General features: G+C 36.0%; 1 protein-coding gene across 1 annotated transcript in view; it reads right to left on the bottom strand.

Moving 5' to 3' along the window:
- Positions 1–6,654: 6,654 nt before the first annotated feature.
- Positions 6,655–23,075, bottom strand: part of LOC120353209 (TANK-binding kinase 1-binding protein 1-like) — a 19,613-nt gene continuing 3,192 nt past the window's right edge. The window contains exon 2 of the mRNA XM_039436039.1: positions 6,655–7,183. Coding sequence (XP_039291973.1) covers positions 6,655–7,183 — 529 coding nt within the window. The remainder of the gene's footprint in view (positions 7,184–23,075) is intronic.

Raw genomic sequence — 23,075 nt, 5'->3', positions numbered from 1 at the left:
AAATAGCACTCAACCTTTCCAAAATCTTGGAAATTTGATAATTCCTACCGTCACATGCAACCCAACCATTTGGGACCAAATAAGAGCCGTTCAAGAACTGACACCCACCTCTTGGTTAATGTGGCGTTTCCAACTGTCCAGTCTACTACTTGGTGAGCCACTGATGTTTTTCCAGAGCCGGATGCGAGATATCAACAGCCTGGAGGACTTCATCTCCCAGTTCCTGCAACAGTATTGGAGTAAATGTAATCAGATGGACGCATTGTCAGAAATTATTTTATGCACTTACGATAGTAGAAATAGACAATCCTACACTGATTTTATAACAGATCTGATGAGCAGAAACGATCAGTTGGACGAATCTCTAACTGATTCATCACTGGTCCACATCTTATCAAAAAAGCTTCCTTACAATGTTCGCATGACACTAGCAGTATCTTCGATTTCCAGTTGCAAAGAATTAATGGAACATTTACATTATATCCAATCAGCTACTTCTGAGCCAAATTGCATAAATAGTCAAGCAGGAAATTTTACTCAATCTCAAAACAATAATAATAGTCATTTCAGAAAAAATTATAATAGTGAAAGTTATATTGCAAACGCTGGAGCAAATGCGCAAAGTGCAAAGTACACTGAAAATAATTGCAGAAACAGATTTCAATATCAAAACAGCAAACAGTACTATAGAAAAACATATTATGATAACAGAGATCGCTTGAATAGAAATAATAAACAGAAAATAACTTTCACAAATCAGGATGTAAATTTCACAAAACAGGACGAAAAAAAACAAAATAATAATAGAGTAGACACATCTTTCACAGTAGCACATACACAAAGACAACCCAAAATCAACATGCAAATAACCCACCACCAGACACACAGAAACCAACACCAAAAACCGCCGCACACCATGCACTTAAAAACCCCGTAAACATCAATCCCTCTTGAGCCTTATATTCCCCACTGAAGAACCATCACCGCAGGAAGAGCAACCCGCCACGAGGAGCACCAGGTTATAGTAAAGGAGTTATGCAATATGGAGCAAACATGCGATCAACCCGTTTTGAATGCCACACCGCGCATCAAGGGACCACCACCAGGCATCCGCGCACAGGACTTATGCACCCCAAGGAACCAGGATGGAGGACCAAGAGGACGACACCAGGGAGGACGGCATTCGGGATACAAGAAGCATGCACCGCAAGGCCCGGAGGCGGAAGTCAGGCGGAAGAAAAAGAAGTACCACGCGCGACGATACCGGCCGCATGCACGTTTCAAACGCCCGAGGAGGACACCGGACCGAAACCAGGATGGAGGACCGGAGATCGACGGCATGCACCCGCGGCACATTCGCTTTAAAGCAGAAGATCAGCGATGTGACCGGCAAAATGGACATAATAAATGGAATGAAACTGGAGCTACTGGAAGGACTGATATGGATTCATACAGGGATAAAAACGGAACTGAAAGGAAAACTATGATTGAAACATGCATGGATGATAATAATAAAGTGGACTACGTATTGAGTTTGATGAAGGATAACAGTGTTTAAGAAGAGTAAAAGAAATAAGAAATTATAATAAGAGAGTGAAAGTACCTGACTATTCTATTACATGTTGAGAGATTATATTGTTAAAGAAATGATAAATGTTCTGATATATTGTATACTATTTGTTATGACTGTGATATGGATAAAAGACTGTGTTGTGGATAGGATGAAAAATATTGTATTATTATTACTAAATGAAACTACTATTGATGAGTGGAAAGGTTATGTTGTGAGAAACACGGTAAATGCATTGATTTATTTTGTGAGGATTATTATATTTATGGCTGCGATATCAATTAAGGAAAATATCATTAAAGTACTGATGAATGAGGGCGTGTCTTATATTGAGAGAATCAGTTCTAAAATTTTCAAAGCTAATCTGAAACTCAGAACGATTCAAAATACACCAAGTAAATATTCTAAATTATCCAAGATAAGAGAGCTGATGGAGAATCGGTCGTCAGAGCCGCCAAACAATTCACAGGATCAAAGCCCAATATTTCTAATCTCAAGCCGTATTATAGAGACAATAAGTGATAAGAAAGTAAACAATAATATTTGGATTCACTAAACCTACCTGTCAACAGATACGTACCAAACGAACGCCAGGCAACACACTTATTTCGCAGACGAGTATTCATTTCGACCAGCATACCTGAAAATAAAGAAAGAACAAATTTAGAAACCATCTTTAACACCTTTCTTACTAGTAAAACCAGTGAATAAATAACTTCTAATGTTAAAAGCCAGCTTACCGTTGTATAACTTGTGGACATCAAAATGGCGACAAGTGATGAACCAAAGCCAATGGAAACCAGCTGTCCACTACGAGAATCCGAGTATCCAATGCCTGATAATTCGCCTAAGTTGACACCCCCAAGAAAAATTCAAGTGTCATATAAATGTGAATTGTATGTAGAGATGTTATAAAAATATCATATTATTATTATTTATGTATAAACTAATCAAGAAAATCACTAAAATTATCCGCCAAATGATCAAACCGCATAGTTACCACCAAAAGCATTAAATTAAAGTCTCAATGTATTAGATGAATAAGAAGTTCTTGTGATAAAACCTACCAAAGATATCCTTAAAAATATCCATTATATGAAAGCAAAGCCCAAATTCTGCAAGAGAATGAAATGAAAATGTACAAGTCACTGTTCTATGTTGAGGGAAAAAATATATATATTCTGCAAGTCAGAGAATTACCAGTTTGTTAGGTTGGCAATGATTTTGCACTAACGTTTAAATGTGCTTCTGGCCTGAGGGCGGAGCGTGGATTAGAAAAAAGGTTTATATTGTGTATTGTGTGTAGAAGGAGATTGGCCAATGTAAGGCGTATGTATTCGAATTGAATTTATTTATTGTGTATATGTTGTTGAATATTAGGAGGTAGGATTCTCAGTAGAGTTATTAACAGACTTTGTAACATGTATGATTCTGATCCAAAACCAACTGGATCAGAAATTTATATTATATCTCGATTGTCGTTTTAAATCAGAAATCAGAGGGTGGTTTGTGTCACGTGGTAATTTAAAACCACCAAATATTTTAAAATGAACCAATGAAATGTAATAGAACTATAAAATTGGAAAGAAGGTTAGACCTACCCAAAGAGTAAATCAACTCAAATCAAGTATTATTAGCGATTAGGAGTAATAGCATTATCAACAATGATAAGAAAACATGTATATTGTGATTTAATAATTATGAGAACTCATTGTGAGATTAAAAAATTATAAAGCGGCTTACTTATTATTGGCGGATTATAAAAAATAAAATGCATGAACATTGAGGTTAGAGTTATTTGTTTACATTTTGAAAAGAATTAGTCGATCTTGGATAAATCGATAATTATCAGAATCAATACTGAACGAATCAGCTGATTATTCGATCAACCCATATGACCGGTTGAATCATATAAAATTCACTCATAAAGATATATTAGTGTACTAAAGGAAGTCGATGTGTAGAATTACAAACACTATTATTTTTGTATAAATATTTATTATAATCTAAAAAAGCATGATAAATCAAGAGTATACAAAACTCATATAAAAACTAAATGTATTATCTATTAAAATCGCATGTTAGGATTTATTTATGAATCAATTAAGATAAACACTCCATACATTTGTATAAGAATTCTTTTTTTATTTATTTTTTCTATTATAAAGCCGAGGAAGCCCTGATTCCCAAGGCAACCAATTGTATTGAGTCTATAAATTGAAGGCCAATCAGAGAGTAGCTTACAGAATTATTCTAGGAAGAGGCAAATTTTTCTGAAAACCTCCTTCTTCTGGCTTAAGATCCCGACCAGAGAGGATGCACATGGAGTTTAGGGTTTTTTCTTATTCCTTTTAAAAATTTTTAATGAACTATTAAGCCAAACCTTTTTTAATGTAATGTATTTTGTTGAATGTTAATTATTTGTGAACTCAGTGCTGTCAAGGAGTTCGTAATTGTAAAGATTCCCATAAAAATAGCTTTAATTCGAAAGAAACTTATAAAAATCTGGATCACGCGTTAGCCCAGCAGTGACGAAAAGGAGCCTACCTAATTAATTATTGGAAATAATTAATTCAATCCACGAGAACGTCTAGAACTTCAATTCAGTGAGTGATAATTCAACGAGCTCGTTTTTTCTACGTCCAGTGGGGGTAATTAATTAACAAAAAAGCGCTATTCCAATTAATTTGAATTAAAATAAAAAGTCACCACGTGTTGAACAATATCACATAGTTCATAAGAACCTTTTATAAATTTATTTATTATATGTAGGAAGCTTACTTCCATGCACAGCCCGAACTCATATTAAAAGCCCTGAGATCTCATGTTTGAATAATAATTATTAAATATTAATTTTGTTAATTGAACAAAGTATAGTATATCAACCCTATAAACCGAACAGGTTTTTATTTGCTGAATTTTGTATTGATTGGAAGTCTAAGTACCAGTATTAAATATAATATATTTATGAATTTGAAACTCACTATTGTGAATATTGGCAAAGCCTGTGATAATTATTCAGACTTTAGAAAACATTTGATTAAGTAAATTATAGATTTATCGAATATTTTATGCACATCTTTTTTATGGGAATATATTTTGTGTTTTATGTCAACATACAAACTCCTAGAATTTTTTATTATATCCTAACTCATCTCGTGATATACAGTTTGAGCTGTTTTAATATCAACAAATATTTAGCAGCACTTAAAATTATTAAATCAAGTGATATTAATCTTATTCAGAGCACTCAATATTATCATCCTTTGATGATATTCATCTCATATACCAGAACAAGTATATTGAAAAATTATATTAATAAGGTTCCAGTTATATCATATAAAGATCCAGAGAGCTTCAAGAACTGGCGTTGTAAGTTCTAAGGAATTTTGAAAGGGTATATTGGTGAATACTTGTATTCACGACGAGCGTTTTAAGAATCAACTAGAAACCATTATAGTTGGTCCTGATTATTCTCTAGTGGTACATGGTTACTGATAATCAGTCATCAAATATTCTTTTAATTTCCTTACTGGTATTCTTCAAGAATTTCATAGAAGCAGCGGTAAGGATTATCAATCACTGGTCATTGAACCTTATGGTGATTACTTATATTTGGAATATTCATGTTTCTACCACTGAGCTAGAGCTGAGGTTTGAACCCAGTAATTTTGCGAGCCGGAAGGCCTTAATTTTTTGTGAATTTATTCGCAAAAGAGGGAATTTAGAGACGGCTCTTATAAGTATCAGAAACACCGTATCAACTGTGAAGGATTTACAATTCACAACTTCACATAATAGCTTCACAACGTGGGACTCTATCATAAGAGATAAACCCCTCAGGAAGCACCATTTCACAACCATTAGGATTATTCATCACCGAAACTCCACACATCTACATCTTATTGTGTTTAGTGAATTTTTGAACTAGTGCTTTAAATAGTGAAGGGAGCCGAACTGTCAAGCATACTGAATCACTCGAATCAAGAGACTTTTCTCATTTAGGTTAAGTTTTATCAGTTTCATCCCCATTTCCCCCGTCTTGTGTCGTTTTGAGGTCGGTTCACGATTTCTGCTGCTTCCATGATGCCTCTCACTGACACGTCAGCTCGCTCGCCCTCAAGTAGGTATGATATTTCAATAATAGTAATAATGACGCAGGTATGTTTCTAGCAAATAAGCTCCAATCTTTCAAAAAATTTTCAAGGCTGCTCACCTTAACATACAATCCCTCAGTTGCCACATGATGAACTCAGAGCAATCTCCGTTTTCAGGACTTCAATATAATCGGAATTTCCGAATCATTTTTGAAGCCTAGTATTTCATCAAATTTGTTGCATTGCCTGGATATAATCTCTTCCGGAATGATAGATTAAAAAATGTGGGGGTGTAGAAATTCTGTGAAAGATGGTATCAAAACAAAAGTTCTAATCACATCTAAACAAGAGTATTGTTCCAGACCAGAGTTTATGCTACTTGAATTATCCTTATCTAGTAATGATAAATTACTCGTTGGTAGTAGTATAAAAAGGCCGGTCCTGGCACACAAGTGTGCCAGAACCGGCCTTTACCTCAAGGTCGTCCAGGTCAACCACCCCTAACCTCAAAGTCATCCAGGTCAACCACCCTAACCTCAAGGTCATCCAGGTCAACCACCCCTAACCTCAAGTCACTAGGTCAAAAAGGGCCAATCAAACACACCCACCTCAAGGTCATCCAGGTCAACCACACCCACCCTCAAGGTCAACAAGGTCAACCACACCCACCCACAAGGTCACCCAGGTCATCCACACCCACCCTCAAGGTCATCCAGGTCAACCACACCCAACCTCAAGGTCATCTAGGTCAACCAAACCTAACCTCAAGGTTATCCACGTCATCCAAACCTAACCTCAAGGTCATCTTGGTCAACCACACCTAACCTCAAAAAAAAAAAAAAACTTTTCAATGAAATGGATGTTGAATTGATCAATAAATAGCTAATTGTATTCTAAACTGTTTACTTATTACCTACCATCTCCTTAGATATAGTTTAGCTATAAGTATATTCTGAGTGCCACTGACTGCGCTCAGAATGCTCATGCTCAGCCGGCGGGACAATTGCCAGCCGCAGCAGGTTGACTGTTGGTGGCGGTCGGACGACCGGCGAGGCGACCGGCGGGGCAACTGGTGGCCGGGCGACCGGTGGCGGCCGGACGACCGCGGCGGTTGGGCGACCGGTGGTGGGCACGTGGTGGGGCGACCCGGCGGCTAGGCGCTGCAGCAGCAGGCGACGGTGGCGGGCGACGGGGGCGACTGGTGGGGCGACTGGCAGTGGCCGGTGACCGGTGGGGTGACCGGTGGTGGTGGGCGACTGGGGGGACCGACGGGTGATCGTGGTAGCCGGGCGACCAGCGGCGGTTGGCGACCGGTGGTGGGGCGACCGTGGTGGGGCGACCGGCGGCGGCTAGGCGACTGGCAGCAGCAGGGCGACCGGTGGCGGGCGACCAGTGGGCGACTGGGGGCGACGGGCAGTGGCCGGGTGACCGTTGGTGACCGGTGGTGGTGGGACCGCGGGGGCGACCGGTGGCGGCCGGGCGATTGGTGGCGGCAGGACGACCAGCAGCGGGGTGACTGGCAGTGGTGGCCAGTCTACCCACTACATACAAAAAATATATCCTCTGGTTCTGTTGATACTGACCTTTAATACTTACCTTTACCGCCTTGGATTCGAGCCTAGAACCTCCACTCAGGAAGCTGACTTGCTAACCACTACACCGTAGAGGATTTATTTTAAACACTTAAATTATATAGAATATGATACTTCTTCCGACCGCGGCAGCGGGCGACCAGTGGGGTGACCGGTGGCGGCTGGGCGACTGGCGGGGGGACCAGCGGGCAGTTCAAGATCAGTGGGGAAATTTTTTTTCCCCTTTTTTCCCTTTTTCCCATTTATTCCAATTTTTTAATTTTTTTTTTATTTTTTTCTTTTTCTTTTTTTTTCAATTTCATTTTTTTTCTTTCAATTTTTTTTTTATTTTTTTTTTTAATTTTTTTTTTCAATTTTTTTTTTTAATTTTTTTTTTTCTGAGGTTAGGTGTGTTGACCAAGATGACCTGAGTTAGGTTTGGATGACGTGGATAACCTTGAGGTTAAGTTTGTTGCATTGCCTGGATATAATCTTTTCCGGAATGATAGATTAATAAAGCTTGTGGGGGTGTAGCAATTTATGTGAAAGATGGTATCAAAACAAAAGTTTTAATCACATCTAAACAAGAGTATTGTTCCAGACCAGAGTTTATGCTACTTGAATTATCCTTATCTAGTACTGATAAATTACTCGTTGGTATCTGTTATCGCCCACCAAAATAGGTCATTTCACAGATTTCGAAAATGCCTTGCTTTCTCTTATGCCTTGTTATAACCGTATACTAGTTATGGGGGATATGAACACCGACTTGAACATGACGAATCATAACTTTGACTACTTTCAACTGACTACAATTTTCCAATGCCTAAACATGACTATTTTACCCCTCGATCCAACTCATCATACTAATGAATCAGACACACTCATTGACCTTCTCATTGTTAGTGATCCCAATGAGGTTGTTCAAGCAGGCCAAATCTCAGTCCCAGCTATTTCTAGACATGATTTGATCTACTGTGTACTTTCCCATAAATACCCAAGCCAGAACAGAAATTATCACTTATAGAGACTTCAAAAACTTTGATGAAGCCGCCTTCCTGACTGATGTGGTTCAGACTCCATGGCATCAAATTGAAGCATTACCCTCAGTTGATGACATGGTCAAGACTTTCGAGAATTGGACTTTGACTTTGTATGACAAACATGCACCTTATGTGACAAGGAGGATTAATAGAAAACGAAGAGTACCGTGGATGACTGAGACATACTTAAGATGATGGGATGTAGAGACAAAGCACATAGAAAATTTAAAAAAAAATTTGACTTGGACAGTTTGATAGAGTATAGAGCCTTAGAAATAGGTTAAACAGGAATTACAGAACTCAAAGATTAGGTACTTGAATTCGTTTATGACAAACAATAGACAGACTCTAAATCACTTTGGCAGGGAATAAAAGAATTCGGGCTTGGCAAACAGAAATCGAATCCACAAATTGACTTACCATTGAATAATATAAATGACCATTTCGTTTCACACTCTAACCAACGCGACGAAGTTGTCATTGCTAATCATATAGATGATCTTGAAGAGCAGGTTACAAACTTAGATTTACCAATCACTGATCAATTTCATTTCCATCCAATCTCAGAAGAAGACACTTTCAGAGCAATTCAACGTATTCATAGTAATGCTACGGGTGTAGACAAAATTCCTATTAAATTATCAAGAAGATGTTATTTGCTGTTTTACCAACCATTACATACATTTTCAACAAGTTACTTGAAGAAGGCATTTTCCCTGAAAACTGGAAGTTTGCTCTGGTTCGCCCTCTAAATAAAGTTCCATCACCCAATAAAGTTGAGGATTTTAGACCAATCAGTATTTTACCTGCATTGTCCAAAGTGCTAGAAAGACTCATTCATGCTCAAGTTGTAAATTTCTAGACAACAATAGTAAGCTTCATAACTTTCAATCAGGCTTTAGAAAATTCCATTCAACTCAGACAGCTCTGCTTCGTGTCACTGATGATATAAGGTTAGCTATGGACCAAAGAAAATGCACCATCCTCACCCTATTTGATTTTCTAAAGCATTCGATACTGTTGATCATACAGTCCTTCTGAAAAGTTGGCTATTCTGGTTTCAGTCACAACTCGTTAGTTTGGTTTGAATCCTATCTATTAGTAGGAAACAATGTGTATTTGTCGGTGACAAAAAGTCAACTTGGAAAAACGTTATGCATGGAGTACCACAAGTTCAATTTTAGGCCCTCTCCTCTTCACTTTGTATGCTAATGACCTTTCTTCCATTATCAAATTCTCCAGTTTCCATACTTATGCAGATGACCTTCAAATCTATTTAAGCTGTGCCATAACAAAAATTAATGAAACAGTTGGAATAATGAAACAGGATATCAATTCGATAGTGGAATGGACAAAGAAAAATGGCCTTAAGCTTAATCCCATCAAAACACAACCCATATAATTGGATATTCTCGTCTTATAAACAATATTGACCTTGAATCGATTCACAAAATTAGTGTAGACGGTAATGACATTCCTTACTGTAGCTCAGTCAAAAATTTAGGCATTATTATGAATAATACTCTTGACTGGTCAGAACAAGTGAACAAAACTTGTAAAAAGGTATTCTCAGCCATGCATGCATTGAAGAAAATGCACGATATCCTCCCTAGAAACATAAATTATTATTGGTTCAATCTCTCATCTTCCCACATTTAATGTATTGTAATTCTGCTCTTAGTGATATGCAAGTCACTCTGAATGATAAACTACAGCGTTGCCAAAATTATTGTCTACGTTTCGTCTACTCTCTCCAACGCCATGATCATATCACCCCAGCCCACATTGCTAGTTCAACATTGAAGCTTCCCGATCAGAGGCTTTTTCGAATAGTCAAGCTTGTTAGAGATATCTTGATATACGGTAATCCGAACTATTTTAAAGATGATTTCAAATTTGTCTCTGAAGGTAGGAGGATAGATGCTTCACATACTAGACCGGAGAAAGTACTTTAAGGATACCCAATCATCGAACTACTATTTTCACAAAATCCTTCTTAGTCAGTGCCTGTCGTGCATGGAATACACTTCCTGTTTCTATCAGGTCTATCGAGAGTAGGGATGTCAATCCCGGGACTGATTTCCAATCCCGGTATTCCGGGATTATCCAATATCAATCCCGGGATCCCGGGACTGATCCCGGGATTGGCAAAAATCAGTTTAATTCATTGCATTTTTAACCAATCATTGTTCCTCCTCAATTACATGTTCAGTAACAGTGTGTGGAGATGAAAAAGGGCCCATTAAAGAGGGAGAGGCTATTATTAAATTAAAAAATATACTTGGAATAATATTTAAATTGAACATTCTATTTCTATAATGTTTTCAAGATTATAGGAGTAACTGTTTTATTCCATGTCCTACCTTGAATTTGCTGTATCCTAGATGTTACAGTGTTCGTGAGAACTGAGGAAATCAAGATAACTCATCACAGTCTTTTTTATGTAGACAAAAGCATTTCTATCCTACATCAGGACGAGATAGAGCTCAGACTTTAATTACGTCAAATACTGTAAAGTGAATTAATATCACTATCAATTGAATTAATAATATTTATAATAAAATTGAATACTTTTTGTAAGACCATAACGCCATACCGACCAAACAACGCGAAAGCTGAACCACTACACTACTTAATGAAATTTCGTAGAGCAACTATAATATTTACTTCAACCAGATATTCTACTCATGATAGAGAAAGATAAGAGGAGAGGAATAATTATTAGACAAGAGTGAATCGTTAGTGCTTTTTATTTCTGATTTCTGAAGTCTTTTCAAACTCGGAATGCATTTCAAGGAAATGCCATCAGCACTATTGCAATATTGCGTCGTCTAGACTGGTAATTGTGGTACTGTGTAAACAGAAACAAACGTAGAGGCATAACAAACAATCAACAACCATTCTGTCAATTATGCTAACTAATAATGCGAATTCTATTAAGCCAGTAAAGAGTAGCTACAGTATACAATCATTATTATGTATATGCAACTGTAGACTGTCCTGTAAAATAAATTATCAAACACTTAGAGCAATAAATTAGTTTTAGAAACTCATATTCATCACCATGAATAAATTCCATATTGAATTGTTTTTGGGAAAATATGATTCACAATTTCAGGTTTCCAATCCCGAAAATCCCGGGATTGACGCTGAAAAATCCCGGGATTGTTAGTATCAGAAATGCCGGGATCCCGGATTCGGGATCCCGGGATCCCGGGATGGCATCTCTAATCGAGAGCCGACGAGCTTCACCTGACTTTAAAAAACATTTTTTGGAACAAATGACGAAACTGTCGGCCCTAGAACGTCACATGACAACATCCTCACCCATTCCACCAATATAAACCTTTAAACCATGTTATAGAACGATTGTATATATATATATATATATATATATATTATATAACCATGTTATTTCATTATCCACTGCATACTGCTGTATATTACTGAAATTGCTAACCTGATCTACTTCATCCTACTTCATTTTATTAATCAATTATTTAAGCTTATCTACCTAATAATTATTTTACTTTATCAATTTTCTGTTTTTTTTTCTCTTCAATTTCATATTGATTAAAACTTTTACATATTTCCATTAATAATAATCCTTAGTTTAAATACGAAATTAACGTTTTGGTAGAGAGTTAGTGGGGAGGATATTTTTAATATTCTTCCCAAAGAATGGACATTGATATGTCCAAAGCTCCGCCAATTTATGAAGATGCATAACAATATGATTATTATCTATAGTTATTATATTACAATTGCTTTTTCATATCATATACAGTTCAATAGTTATTTTCTTAGTCTATATTATGTAAATTCATCTATAACTTTGCTGTATTGTAAGCTATTGTATATAAGTGTATAAGCCAGTATATATTGTAATCTACATAAATAAAGTACTCAATCAATCAATCAATCATTCCAAAGCGACCAGTCCATTGGTTATGTTGACCTTCTCCAATCTTTGCATTCAGGTCACCCATGACTATAGTAACATCATGATGTTTTATAACCTCCATCACACTATGTAGATTTTCATAGAACTTTTCTATTATCTCATTCTCTTTTTCTACGGTTGGAGCATAGACTTGGATCAGATTCATTGTGAAAACGTCCAAATTTAACTGAAGAAGCATTACTCTGTCTGACAATGGTTAAAAGTTTTCAACTGCCTTTTTGATGGATTGGTCAATAATTACAGCTACACCATTGAGGTTTGAGCTTTCTGAACTACCTGAGTAATAAACAGTCTTATCCAGAACGTCTCTCTGTCCGTTATCCTTCCATCTGCACTCACTGACACCCATCACCTGTATACTCAGTCTATTCATTTCCTGGATAACATTGTGCACCTTACCAATTTCAAGCGTACTTCTTACGTTTCAAGTATCTATTCTCAATTTACTTTTGAGGGTCTTTATCTTAGAAGTTAGAAGCATTCATCAAAGTCGTCGTCCCCGGAGATCCGATTGGGGGACTTGAGACTCCAGACAATTTGATTTTGATGCCTGCCATCATGATTTTACTGGGGCAAATCACATTGATCTTTAATGTAGCGGTCACCCGATGCCATCTACATCCTTATGCCATTTACCATTTGAACTGGTTTATCCGCCTTTGGGGCCGATTTCTCAACCCCAGGACAAAAGGGAGCCCTTCCACTGCTGGTACATCCACATGAAGCTGTTCTCCAGCAGAGGTCGCTTTAGCCGACGATTACTCAGCCTCCTTAGTCGCCTCTTACGACAGGCATGGAGTTACCATGGGAGTATTCTCACCCCCCCCCCTCCTCCAACAGGGGGTTTGTCTGGTAGCGGTTTTTGATAAATCCGATACTTTTCGAGATATTTATATTTTAAAGTGATGCATTTTCGAAAAACGAGTTTTTCTTGAACTTTTTCGCTCTTTCAAGTCTCTTAACTTTTTAATAATCGATGAAACAATAAATTGCTTATTACGAGATTGTAGAGCATTGAATTATCTTTCATTTCATGTATAATTCGACTATTTCACGCATTAACATACGACTGTTGCAGCAGTTTTACTTTTGAGTGTCAAATCTCAAGATTTGCAACAAGAGACTTTCTTCGCATATCAGACTATTCTGTCATCATAATTTGGCAGTGTGTTTCAGTATGAACATCCATATTTTTTGAGTACCTATTGGAACGTCTGCGGAACTAAACAAAAGGAGTTTTTCTAAACTTTCCAAAAAACAAAGACACTCAAAACTAAAATTGCTGCAACACCTCTACCAGACAAAACGTGTAGGAAATTTATTAAGCTTCATTTTTATGTAGTTGATAATGTCAATAGAACACATTGTTTCCAAGATATAAGCATGTATGTAATAAGTGGAAAATGCAACTTTTAAACCACCCTCATCCCTTCAGCAATGATGTAGGGGTTGAATTTTTTAATATGCTACCCTCCAAACTAGTCTCAACAAAAGCGGCAGAGTCAAAAATTGTGTTCCAAACATTTCCTCCAAATTTCATTGTCAACTGATCTATTGTTGCTGAACAGAAAATTTCACTCTTGACACTAAAACTGCTGCAACAGTCGTAGGGAAATGCGTGAAATAGTGAAAATATACATCAAATTGAAGATAATTTGATGCTCTATCAGCTCATAATCAGCACGAATTTTTTTCATCAATTGTTCAAAAATTGTAAGGCTGGAAAAATTAATAACTATTAGCCCCCCTATTGAAATTTCTGGTCAGAAACCATCCCCAATATTCACACAACATATCCCCAAAGTTTCATGCCGTTCTGTCAAGTAGTTTTTGAGTCTATAGGGAACAAACTATTGAACTAACACACAAACAGACATTCATTTTTATATAAATTATAGAGATTGATCAATTTCATCAGTTCATTACTACATAGCTCATTAGCTCATAGTCTCAAGATTACTAAAAAACAACAAATTATAAGTTTCAAAATTCTTCCGATGGAATTTTTCACTTGTTTAACTTCCATCACTCAACCATCGTGGATTGAGAAAGCAAAGAATATTATCTAAAACAGCTATTGGAAAAACGTTGCAGAAAATTTTCACAGGGGAATATGCATGAAAAGGTTGAGGAAAGGTGCCGAAAATTATGAATGTAGTGACGGTTCTGTGGATGGGGATGCATTAGAGGAAAAGTGGAGTGTGGAGTTGAGAAGAGACAGATGCAGGAAAATACATTTCTTAAGTAGCATGAAGGAGAATGTGAGAGATGAGAAAGAGAAGGAAGAGTACAACAAGCTGAAATAGACATGTTCTGCACTGTAGCATGGACTTGCTCATTCCTGTCTAGAAAACTATATAAGAAATCAACAGCGCAGGAGAATGTCAAGAAGTTATGTCAGCTCTCACTGCTGCTCCAGATAGCATCGAGCCATAAACCAAGAGCAGCCCAAGAAGCTGAATTCCATTTGTTGATCGATCGCTGAAAATGGGCCAGATGAAAAGTATTATATTGTTTCACACTGTCAAGTTTTCCAATGATTTCCTCTTCCGAGAAAATCTCGGGCCTCTGGTTGACGACTCCAGGCAATACGAATTCCGATCTGGAAAGACCTTCTCCAATCAGTGATTCATCCCTTCTCAATTTGATAGGGGAGTGAATCAGAACTTTAGACGGTAATAGATATCTTGAACAGTTTCTCCATCCTCATCTGAGCTTCTGTTTCTGATACTGTAAACGGTTGAATTCCGTCATCCTTATATTTCTGCCAGATGGAAGATGATTACACTACGTTGGAAATGGGAGTAACTTAGTTTACAGGTAGCTAGCTCATAGCTAGAACTGTATATTTTTTTATTCGAGAATGCTGTATTTTTTTCTCGTGGCGAGATGGAAAACAATTCTTGTGTAATGTCCTTTCCTCAGAAATCATGGAATCCATGATGAGGTACGCATGATAAACATGTGCATTAATTTAAATTTGAAGAAATTGGGATTTTTGAACAAGGGTTTTTCTGGAGATGAGAATGATTCGAAAAATATCATCAAACAATCCATATGTCTCACGGAATCAAATGAAAGCATTGCTTTATTACTGTCTTTATCATAATTTTCTTACACCACCGCTTTCAATGCTTACAGCTTTCAGATTGCCAAATAATATAAGTGTGTAAAATTTCTCATTCACTTTCGATTCACAATGATAGTATTCTCCTCACGAGCCTATTTTCGTGAACAAAAATTGAGGAAAAACTCATGTAAGTGTTGGGACATGCGGAGAAGAAGACGTTCCAAGTTTTGCTACTGCTTCACAAAAGCACATGACATTCTCCACCTCCACCTCATCTCCTTCAACTCATCTTCAGTAAGAATTTTCTCGTCTTCCATCTGATTGTCATATTGAATATTTCTAATGAACTTCAATCAAATATTTTAAAGTTCTTGAGATTCTTGAGCGTCACATTGTTTAATTTCAACTTCTGTAGCATTTGACATATTGACTGATTGCACATCCCTAAAATTATACCTTGAAGAATTTTGTAAACAGTTGAGTGAAGGAAACAAATTCCAATACCGAGTACGAACCATAATCTTATCAAAGGCAGATAAACAACAGTTATCTGACCTAGAAAGGCTGCACTTAGCGAATTGAATATAGTATATTTTTTGGAAATTTATTAATAAAACATATTATTCATAGTGTTTATCATTTTGAATGCTAGTACATATATTCTGAGGTTGGAAATAAACCAGTTACCTAACCCCAAATAAATCAAGGCTTGCTTGTACCAACAACTTATCAATTTAGAAGGCAGCTTGCTCAATAATCATTCGTGACAGCTATATATAATTGAATTTTCTCTTCAAATATCACAATTTGTATGCCGAATAGGCCCAAGTATTTATTCAATAGCTGTAATGAAACTATATTTATTTGTAAAATTTTTATATAGTTTGGTTATGTGTAGTAATTTGGGATTGACATTTAATCACATCAAAAACAATATAAACAAAAGAAATATTTATTACTACTGTTACAAGCATGTGTATTATTATATGTATTTATACTTTTACTTTATTTTATAAAAATTACGTTTATAATTCACAAATATACGTATTAGCTATTTGAAGCTCACAAAATTAGCGCCAGCACAAGTTCTTTTGAATTGCTCAACCTATTTCCTCATTTAACAAATAATGTATATCATTGTTGACGTAATTATATTGTTTATTTTTGTATTAAGGAACTTCTAATAATTAGAACAACATATAATATGAAATTTTTCTCATTAAAAGCTTTAAAGTTGGATCTATTATACTACTCAATTGGCGCATTTGTCACGTCATGGGATCTGACCAATCCCGAATTAGTATGCAAACTTGGTGAGTAATAATTTCTGAGAAGAAACCCAGGTGGAAATTGGAAGAGGGGAACTCGAGGCCATTTTTGACAAATCACCAGTAGGATACAGACCTGGTCCACATCCTAATTTTTTAAAGCTTTAATTCCTGTTTTAATGTAATTTAATCTTTGTTCTTTCTGTTTTAAAAGTTGTTCTAAAGTTCCTATAATCATATGTGATACTATCAGGGTACCCGTGCTTCGCTACGGGAATTGAATTATCAGATTACTTTTGTAAAATATTTATAACCTGAATTCTACCAAAGCCGTTATAATCGTTTTTGAGATCCATCATACAAACAAAAATTGCTTGCAGAATATAACATGAATATTAAATTAATATAGTCTCGTCACTGTCATAGAATTTTGTATCCGAAAAGGTGCTCTCCCTCGATGAAAATTTTTTATGTATAGGACCGTTTTAAGTTCCATTCGAATATATTTCTATCATACTTAGTTACCCAAAAATCGTTGTCAGTGAGTGTGATGATTAGTTGCGTTGCAATCACCTCAGTTTGAACAACACATTCAACTCTGTTGAAATATACATACATCTGCGTATTTTAAAAAGCAATCAAAAGTTAGCGATGCCTTATGGTGTCACCCAGTTGCTCTTATGCACTCATCTTGACATCAGCGAATATTTTTATTGAATCAAGCAATGTTTTCAAATTATATTGCTAAATGTTATAGCCACAGCCAATAGTTTTCTCTTTTCCTCTCTTCAGTTTTCAAGAAACGATGGAAATTTCTGATTTAATAAGCTGCCACTTGGATGATCAATTTTTCCTCTCAAGTTATCTCAGAGATGAGACTCAGCTCAAATTTTTGTATTACGGACCTACTATTTTGCTAGGAGCATCTTATGATCTGCCCTTTATTGGTAATAAATAAAGAAATTAGGCCACAGCTTGGCATGAAAATTATTGAGTCTAATCATTTGAATTATTAATTGATGTGTTCGAAGTGCTTTGTAAAATAGTAGACTAATTATTGCAGCGAATTTTGTGGAATATTGGGCGGGGCTTAAGAATCGACCTCGACTTTATCCATTGGCATTGTGTGGGGAGCATTGACGCTATTAATGAGGTCTACTGACAGTTTCAAGTGAATATCAGCGAACTGTTATGCATATTCTCCAATATTTTTATCGAAAGCTACCTTTTATTTTCTTTGGTAGCACAACTAATTTTTGGGAATAATTGATTCATGGGAAAAGCGCCTTACTTCTATGAAAGATATTCTTACATTAGGAAAAGCAACAACAGCTATTTGGCCGTTTCAATAAATAACCCATTTCTTTTGTCAAGTTAAATTCTGGCCGAATTTCCTCATTCTTTGCACACAGATTCCACAACGGACACTTCTGAAGTTTTAAAAATACCCTCCATTCATCATACTGAATTATTAAAATTTAATCGAAATTGTTTAAGCTGTTCACGCGATCTGTCAGATATACAAACAAAATTAGTCTTGATAGAATAGGATCAATTGATTTTCTTATGAAACATAAAAATTTTCTATACTTCAGGAATAGAAATAAAAATATTCATTCTTATATTTAAATTCTAATATTTATAAATCTGATCACCATTTTTGAAATTATTGAACACAACATGTTTTGGCTATAAATAATGCCATTATCAAGTGATTGGGAAATAAATAATAATATAATATTCTCAGGAATAGCTCTGATTGAAGTAGCAGTGCCCAATAAATTTTTCCGCGATAAATGCATTTCAATCTTCAACTTGGCATACCTAACAAAGTTAACTCAACTCAATGCCAACCTGACAAAATTATTAATTTGTTACCGTACCACTTCACAACTGTTTCGAAGAGGTACTCTCTCTAGATTATAGTTCTACATTAACATATGGTATGGACATTTCAATTATAATCAAGAGATTGGAACAAGAAGAATATACATGCTAAAAGACGAACTTTAAACCCTTGAAAACCACTCTTAGAGTTGAAATATCGCCAAAAGATTTCTTAGTGAGCACCTAGAACTTATACGGAAGCTATATTTCAAGTTTTGTTGCAATCCGTCCAGTAGTTTTCCAAAAATCGTGATCAGTGAGTCAGTGAGTCAGTTAGTCAGTGAGATAAGAATTTTATAAGTATAGATTAATTTTTGCGAATTCATTCAAAGAGTCCCTAAAATTTAAATAGTGAGGTCTGATTGACGATTTTCGCCATCCATTCTTTCTCAACTGACACATATCGATCGTGCAAGACAGGACCTGCTTTATAGTAGTCAGATATTGTTGAGTATTATAAGTATTATTAGATCGCTATTCCATCTGGCGGTAGATGGTAGTCGATATTCATATCTATTAAAAACATTTTGTTGGAGATATTCTCCCAAATCAAATAAGATCAACTGCCGTCAACCAAACCATATCGAGGGTATTGGATCCAGCATTGACAACCAGCTAATTCTCCAAAGGGAGGTAATTGATCGCATAGACAGCACCAATATAAAACTCGGTACTCGAAGCATCTTCTATTTTGGTTCGTCACTTTGCCACATAAAAAATCTGGTGTGGTACACTCACACAACTTTCCTTGCTCATATTCGAAACTACGATCAGACTTTTGTATATGTGTATATATAATTGTTTTCAGAGTACTTTTTCCTTTGTGTAAATTGTGAAATTCAATGATTTTTTAGTCGTCATTTTTTAAAGTCGTCAAAACAGCTGTTCTACAGATGAAATATCTCGACTATGTGTTCTTTTTATGAACTGCTCTACCTACCTACCTCATGCACGAGAAGGAGGTTACAAAGTCCATTTCTCAAGATGGGGTGGACCCCCCATTAGTTTCCCAGAAAGGAGACTCATGCCAGTTAATAGAGCTGATAAATAACTATACAGAGTATGAATTTGAAAAAAATCGGTCAAGTTATTTTGAAAAAATCGTGAAAAACATGGTTTTTTAGTAATTATCCGCCATTTTTCTCAAGAATATTACGGAGCTCCTGCAATTTTCCAAGGAAAAAACTCATGTCATTTGATAGGACTTATGAATAGCTACCCATGGCTTGAATTTGAAGAAAATCGTTAGAGCCGTTTTCGAGAAAACCGTGAAAAACCTGGTTTTTGGTCATTATCCGCCATTTTTCTCAAGAATATTACGGAGCTCATGGAATTTTCCGAAATGAGACTCATGCCAGTTGATAGTGCTTATGAATATCTATCCATGGTATGAATTTGAAGTAAATCGTTAGAGCAGTTTTGAGAAAACGGTGAAAAACATGGATTTTTAGTCATTATCCGCCATTTTTCTCAAGAATATTACGGAGCTCCTGAAATTTCCCAGAAATGAAACTTATGCCAGTTGATAGGGCTTAAAAATAGCTATCCATGGTATAAATTTGAAGAAAATCGTTGGAGCCGTTTTCGAGAAAACCGTGAAAAACATGGTTTTTAGTCATTTTCCGCCATTTTTCTCAAGAATATTACGGAGCTCCTGAAATTTTCCAGAAATGAGACTTATGCTAGTTGATAGGGCTTATAAATAGCTATCCATGATATAAATTTGAAGAAAATCGTTAGAGCCATTTTCGAGAAAAACGTGAAAAACATGGTTTTTTAGTAATTATCCGCCTTTTTCCGCCATCTTGAATTGAATTTATTGAATTTCTTATTGTCGGGTCCTCATGGTATAGGGACCTTAAGTTAAAATTTCAAGTCGATCGGTTAATTAGGAATGGAGTTATCGTGTTCACAGACATACACCACACACACATACACACATACACACTACACACACACAGACCATACCAAAAATCATGTTTTTGGACTCAGGGGACCTTGAAACGTATAGAAAACTTGAAATTGGGTACTTAATTTTTTTTGGAAAGCAATACTTTCCTTACCTATGATAGTAGGGCAAGGAAAGTAAAAACCTATAGTGTTTGTCAGAAACCTGGTTCGCATGGATTTGCCATTTGGTTTGTTGTCTTGTGCGGTCTAATATCTCCTCCAACTGTAAAACAGGTATTAGATTTAAAGTATTCTGGCTATTATTTAGTGAGTGGATTCATTCCGAATTTCAAATCTCTGCCTAGTCCTGGCAACAGCATTGATTATAACAGGCAGATTCAAATTGAACTGCATATTAGTATCGAATCAAATTTAATTCTACTCTATCGTATTTCCAACCACAGCATTATTGCAGAAAATTATCTTCGGCTACTTTGTAGACCATCAACCCACTGATTCAGGAAATTATCTTTTCAAATCGATCTTTTACTATATACCGTTCCTTCTGCCCATATCACACAGCTCCGTCGCTGTCTATGCCTTCGCAAAGCCGTGCAAATGTCAACATAACCGATATTTTCAAGATACGTTTTCATAACCTTAAAGTGTATAATCATTCTTTTTAGTGTTATCCATGACCCCCCCCCCAAGGAGCAGGACATTACAAGCATATAAAATATCTCATCTGCAGAATAGGTGAACTGAAATATTATTATGAATGAAATATTTTGAAAGATTCAGCAATACTTACTGTATTTTCAGTTTCCAGTTTTAATGATATGGCTCACTCGTTCAAGAGAGTTTTCCATTCGATAAATATTGCTACTCCGCAACTGCATATGGAGCTAGCAAATTTTTCTTGTCTCCGAACCCAATATCTATCAATACAAAGTGACACACATATATTTTGGCACATATAATACCGCAAATGTTTGTGTGTTTGGTGCGGTGGGACATATATATTCTCACGAAAGGATTACCGACTTTATCGACCGCGTAACAAGAAATGGTTGGTTGTTTCTGGACGCAACTCGTAGTGAAAAATTCTGCTTCATCCATCAAAATGTCAGGCGGATTCATTTCGGCTCGGACGCTTTGGCTTCTCCTATTCGCCTCATCCATAACCAACTGCGAATGAGTTGTTATTAACTCTAAAAGCTTCCAACAGGAAGTCACAGTTGACAAGCTCATTTCCGCATTTGCTGAAAGCTGGCCTCTGTTCCTGGTTCCGAGGTGATAACAGCGGCAATTGCTATTCCCTACGCGTGACAATGCTTGACAATTGTCAGGGAACGATGTAGAATCTAAATAGTAATCAGGAGTTATCCAGATTTCCAATGACGCTGGGATCATAAATATCATCGGACAGCTTGGAATAAATTGTGTTGGTCAATTTTGAAGCGGGGAGAAACTCTAAAAAGACACTCGTTGATTAATCGTATTATGTAGTAGCCTATCTTTTATCTATCTAAAAATTCGCTCAAGAATGATGTTAATAAGTATTCGTATTGTGAATATATTTTGTTTATGACACTCTTCCTTCATAGAAAATACTCTTTCCCTCTGTCAAGTATCTTGCATCTCTAAAAATTTCCGTTGACGAATGAGTTTGAACGTATTTACTTCCGTAAATTCAGAATTCGTTTAATGTAGACTATGAGGAATAAGTTTCTGGAATAACATTTTTAGAGAAAGTGTATTTGGTTCATTGATCAACTTAAATTTGACTAATGAGGGATAATTGGTAAGACCAAATTCAGGAATGGAAGTGGTTCTGGGTGATATAATCAATCCCAAATAATATTTCCTTCCTCTTCTATTTGTTGAACTTTATGACTGACCATAATAAGCAGTTTTGAACAGAATAAAAGTATATAGATAAAAATTGAAATCAAAATACTCTTTTTAAAATTATTTGTTCACAACATGTTTCGGCTATATGACGCCATTATCAAGTTATTATTGACTTCATAACGAAACATGATGTGAATGAATAATTTCAAAAAGGGTACTTAGATTTATATTTTATACAATAGTAGCCCTGAAGAAAAAAATATAGAATAAAAGTATTATGAAGAGTGTCGATTCATTGCATGGACATGGATCAAAGAGAAATTTACACAATTCCCATTTAAGCCTATCACATTTGTTGAGTAGCATGTGTACACTTATATATGTAAAAGGATACCTTCAAGTTAGATCAACCAAAGAGTTTATCACATTTTGAATAGAATATGAATTTTGTTTTCTTTTGCAGATTGCAAAGTACCTGAGAGGCAGGATCTCCAGCTTTGAAGCTCTGAAGATATTAAATATTTCGTGAGTAATATGTTTCAAAAATATATTATTTTACCTCATAATACCTCTATCAACCCGCGTTTGTGTGTTCTTCATTGTAATGTTCTCTCATGCTCAGATGATATTGTGAACTTATCGTTTATACTTCATTCAATAATTTATTGAGAGTTCTAATTCAATGAAACAAGTTCAACAACGTTAATGAATAATTATGGTCATTCTGATCGAATATGACGTATAAGTTAATAGAGTCAAAACAATTTGTTGTTGTAACGTAGGAAGAACTTGCTATACTGTTGGTATGTTGTGATATGATTAGATAAACCATTCCTGAAAATCTGCAACCAAAACGGATTC

The sequence above is a fragment of the Nilaparvata lugens genome, chromosome 10 (genome assembly GCF_014356525.2).
Source record: "Nilaparvata lugens isolate BPH chromosome 10, ASM1435652v1, whole genome shotgun sequence".
NCBI lineage: Eukaryota > Metazoa > Arthropoda > Insecta > Hemiptera > Delphacidae > Nilaparvata > Nilaparvata lugens.
Note: the sequence above shows the minus strand (reverse complement) of the source record. Positions and strands in the feature narration are given on the sequence as shown.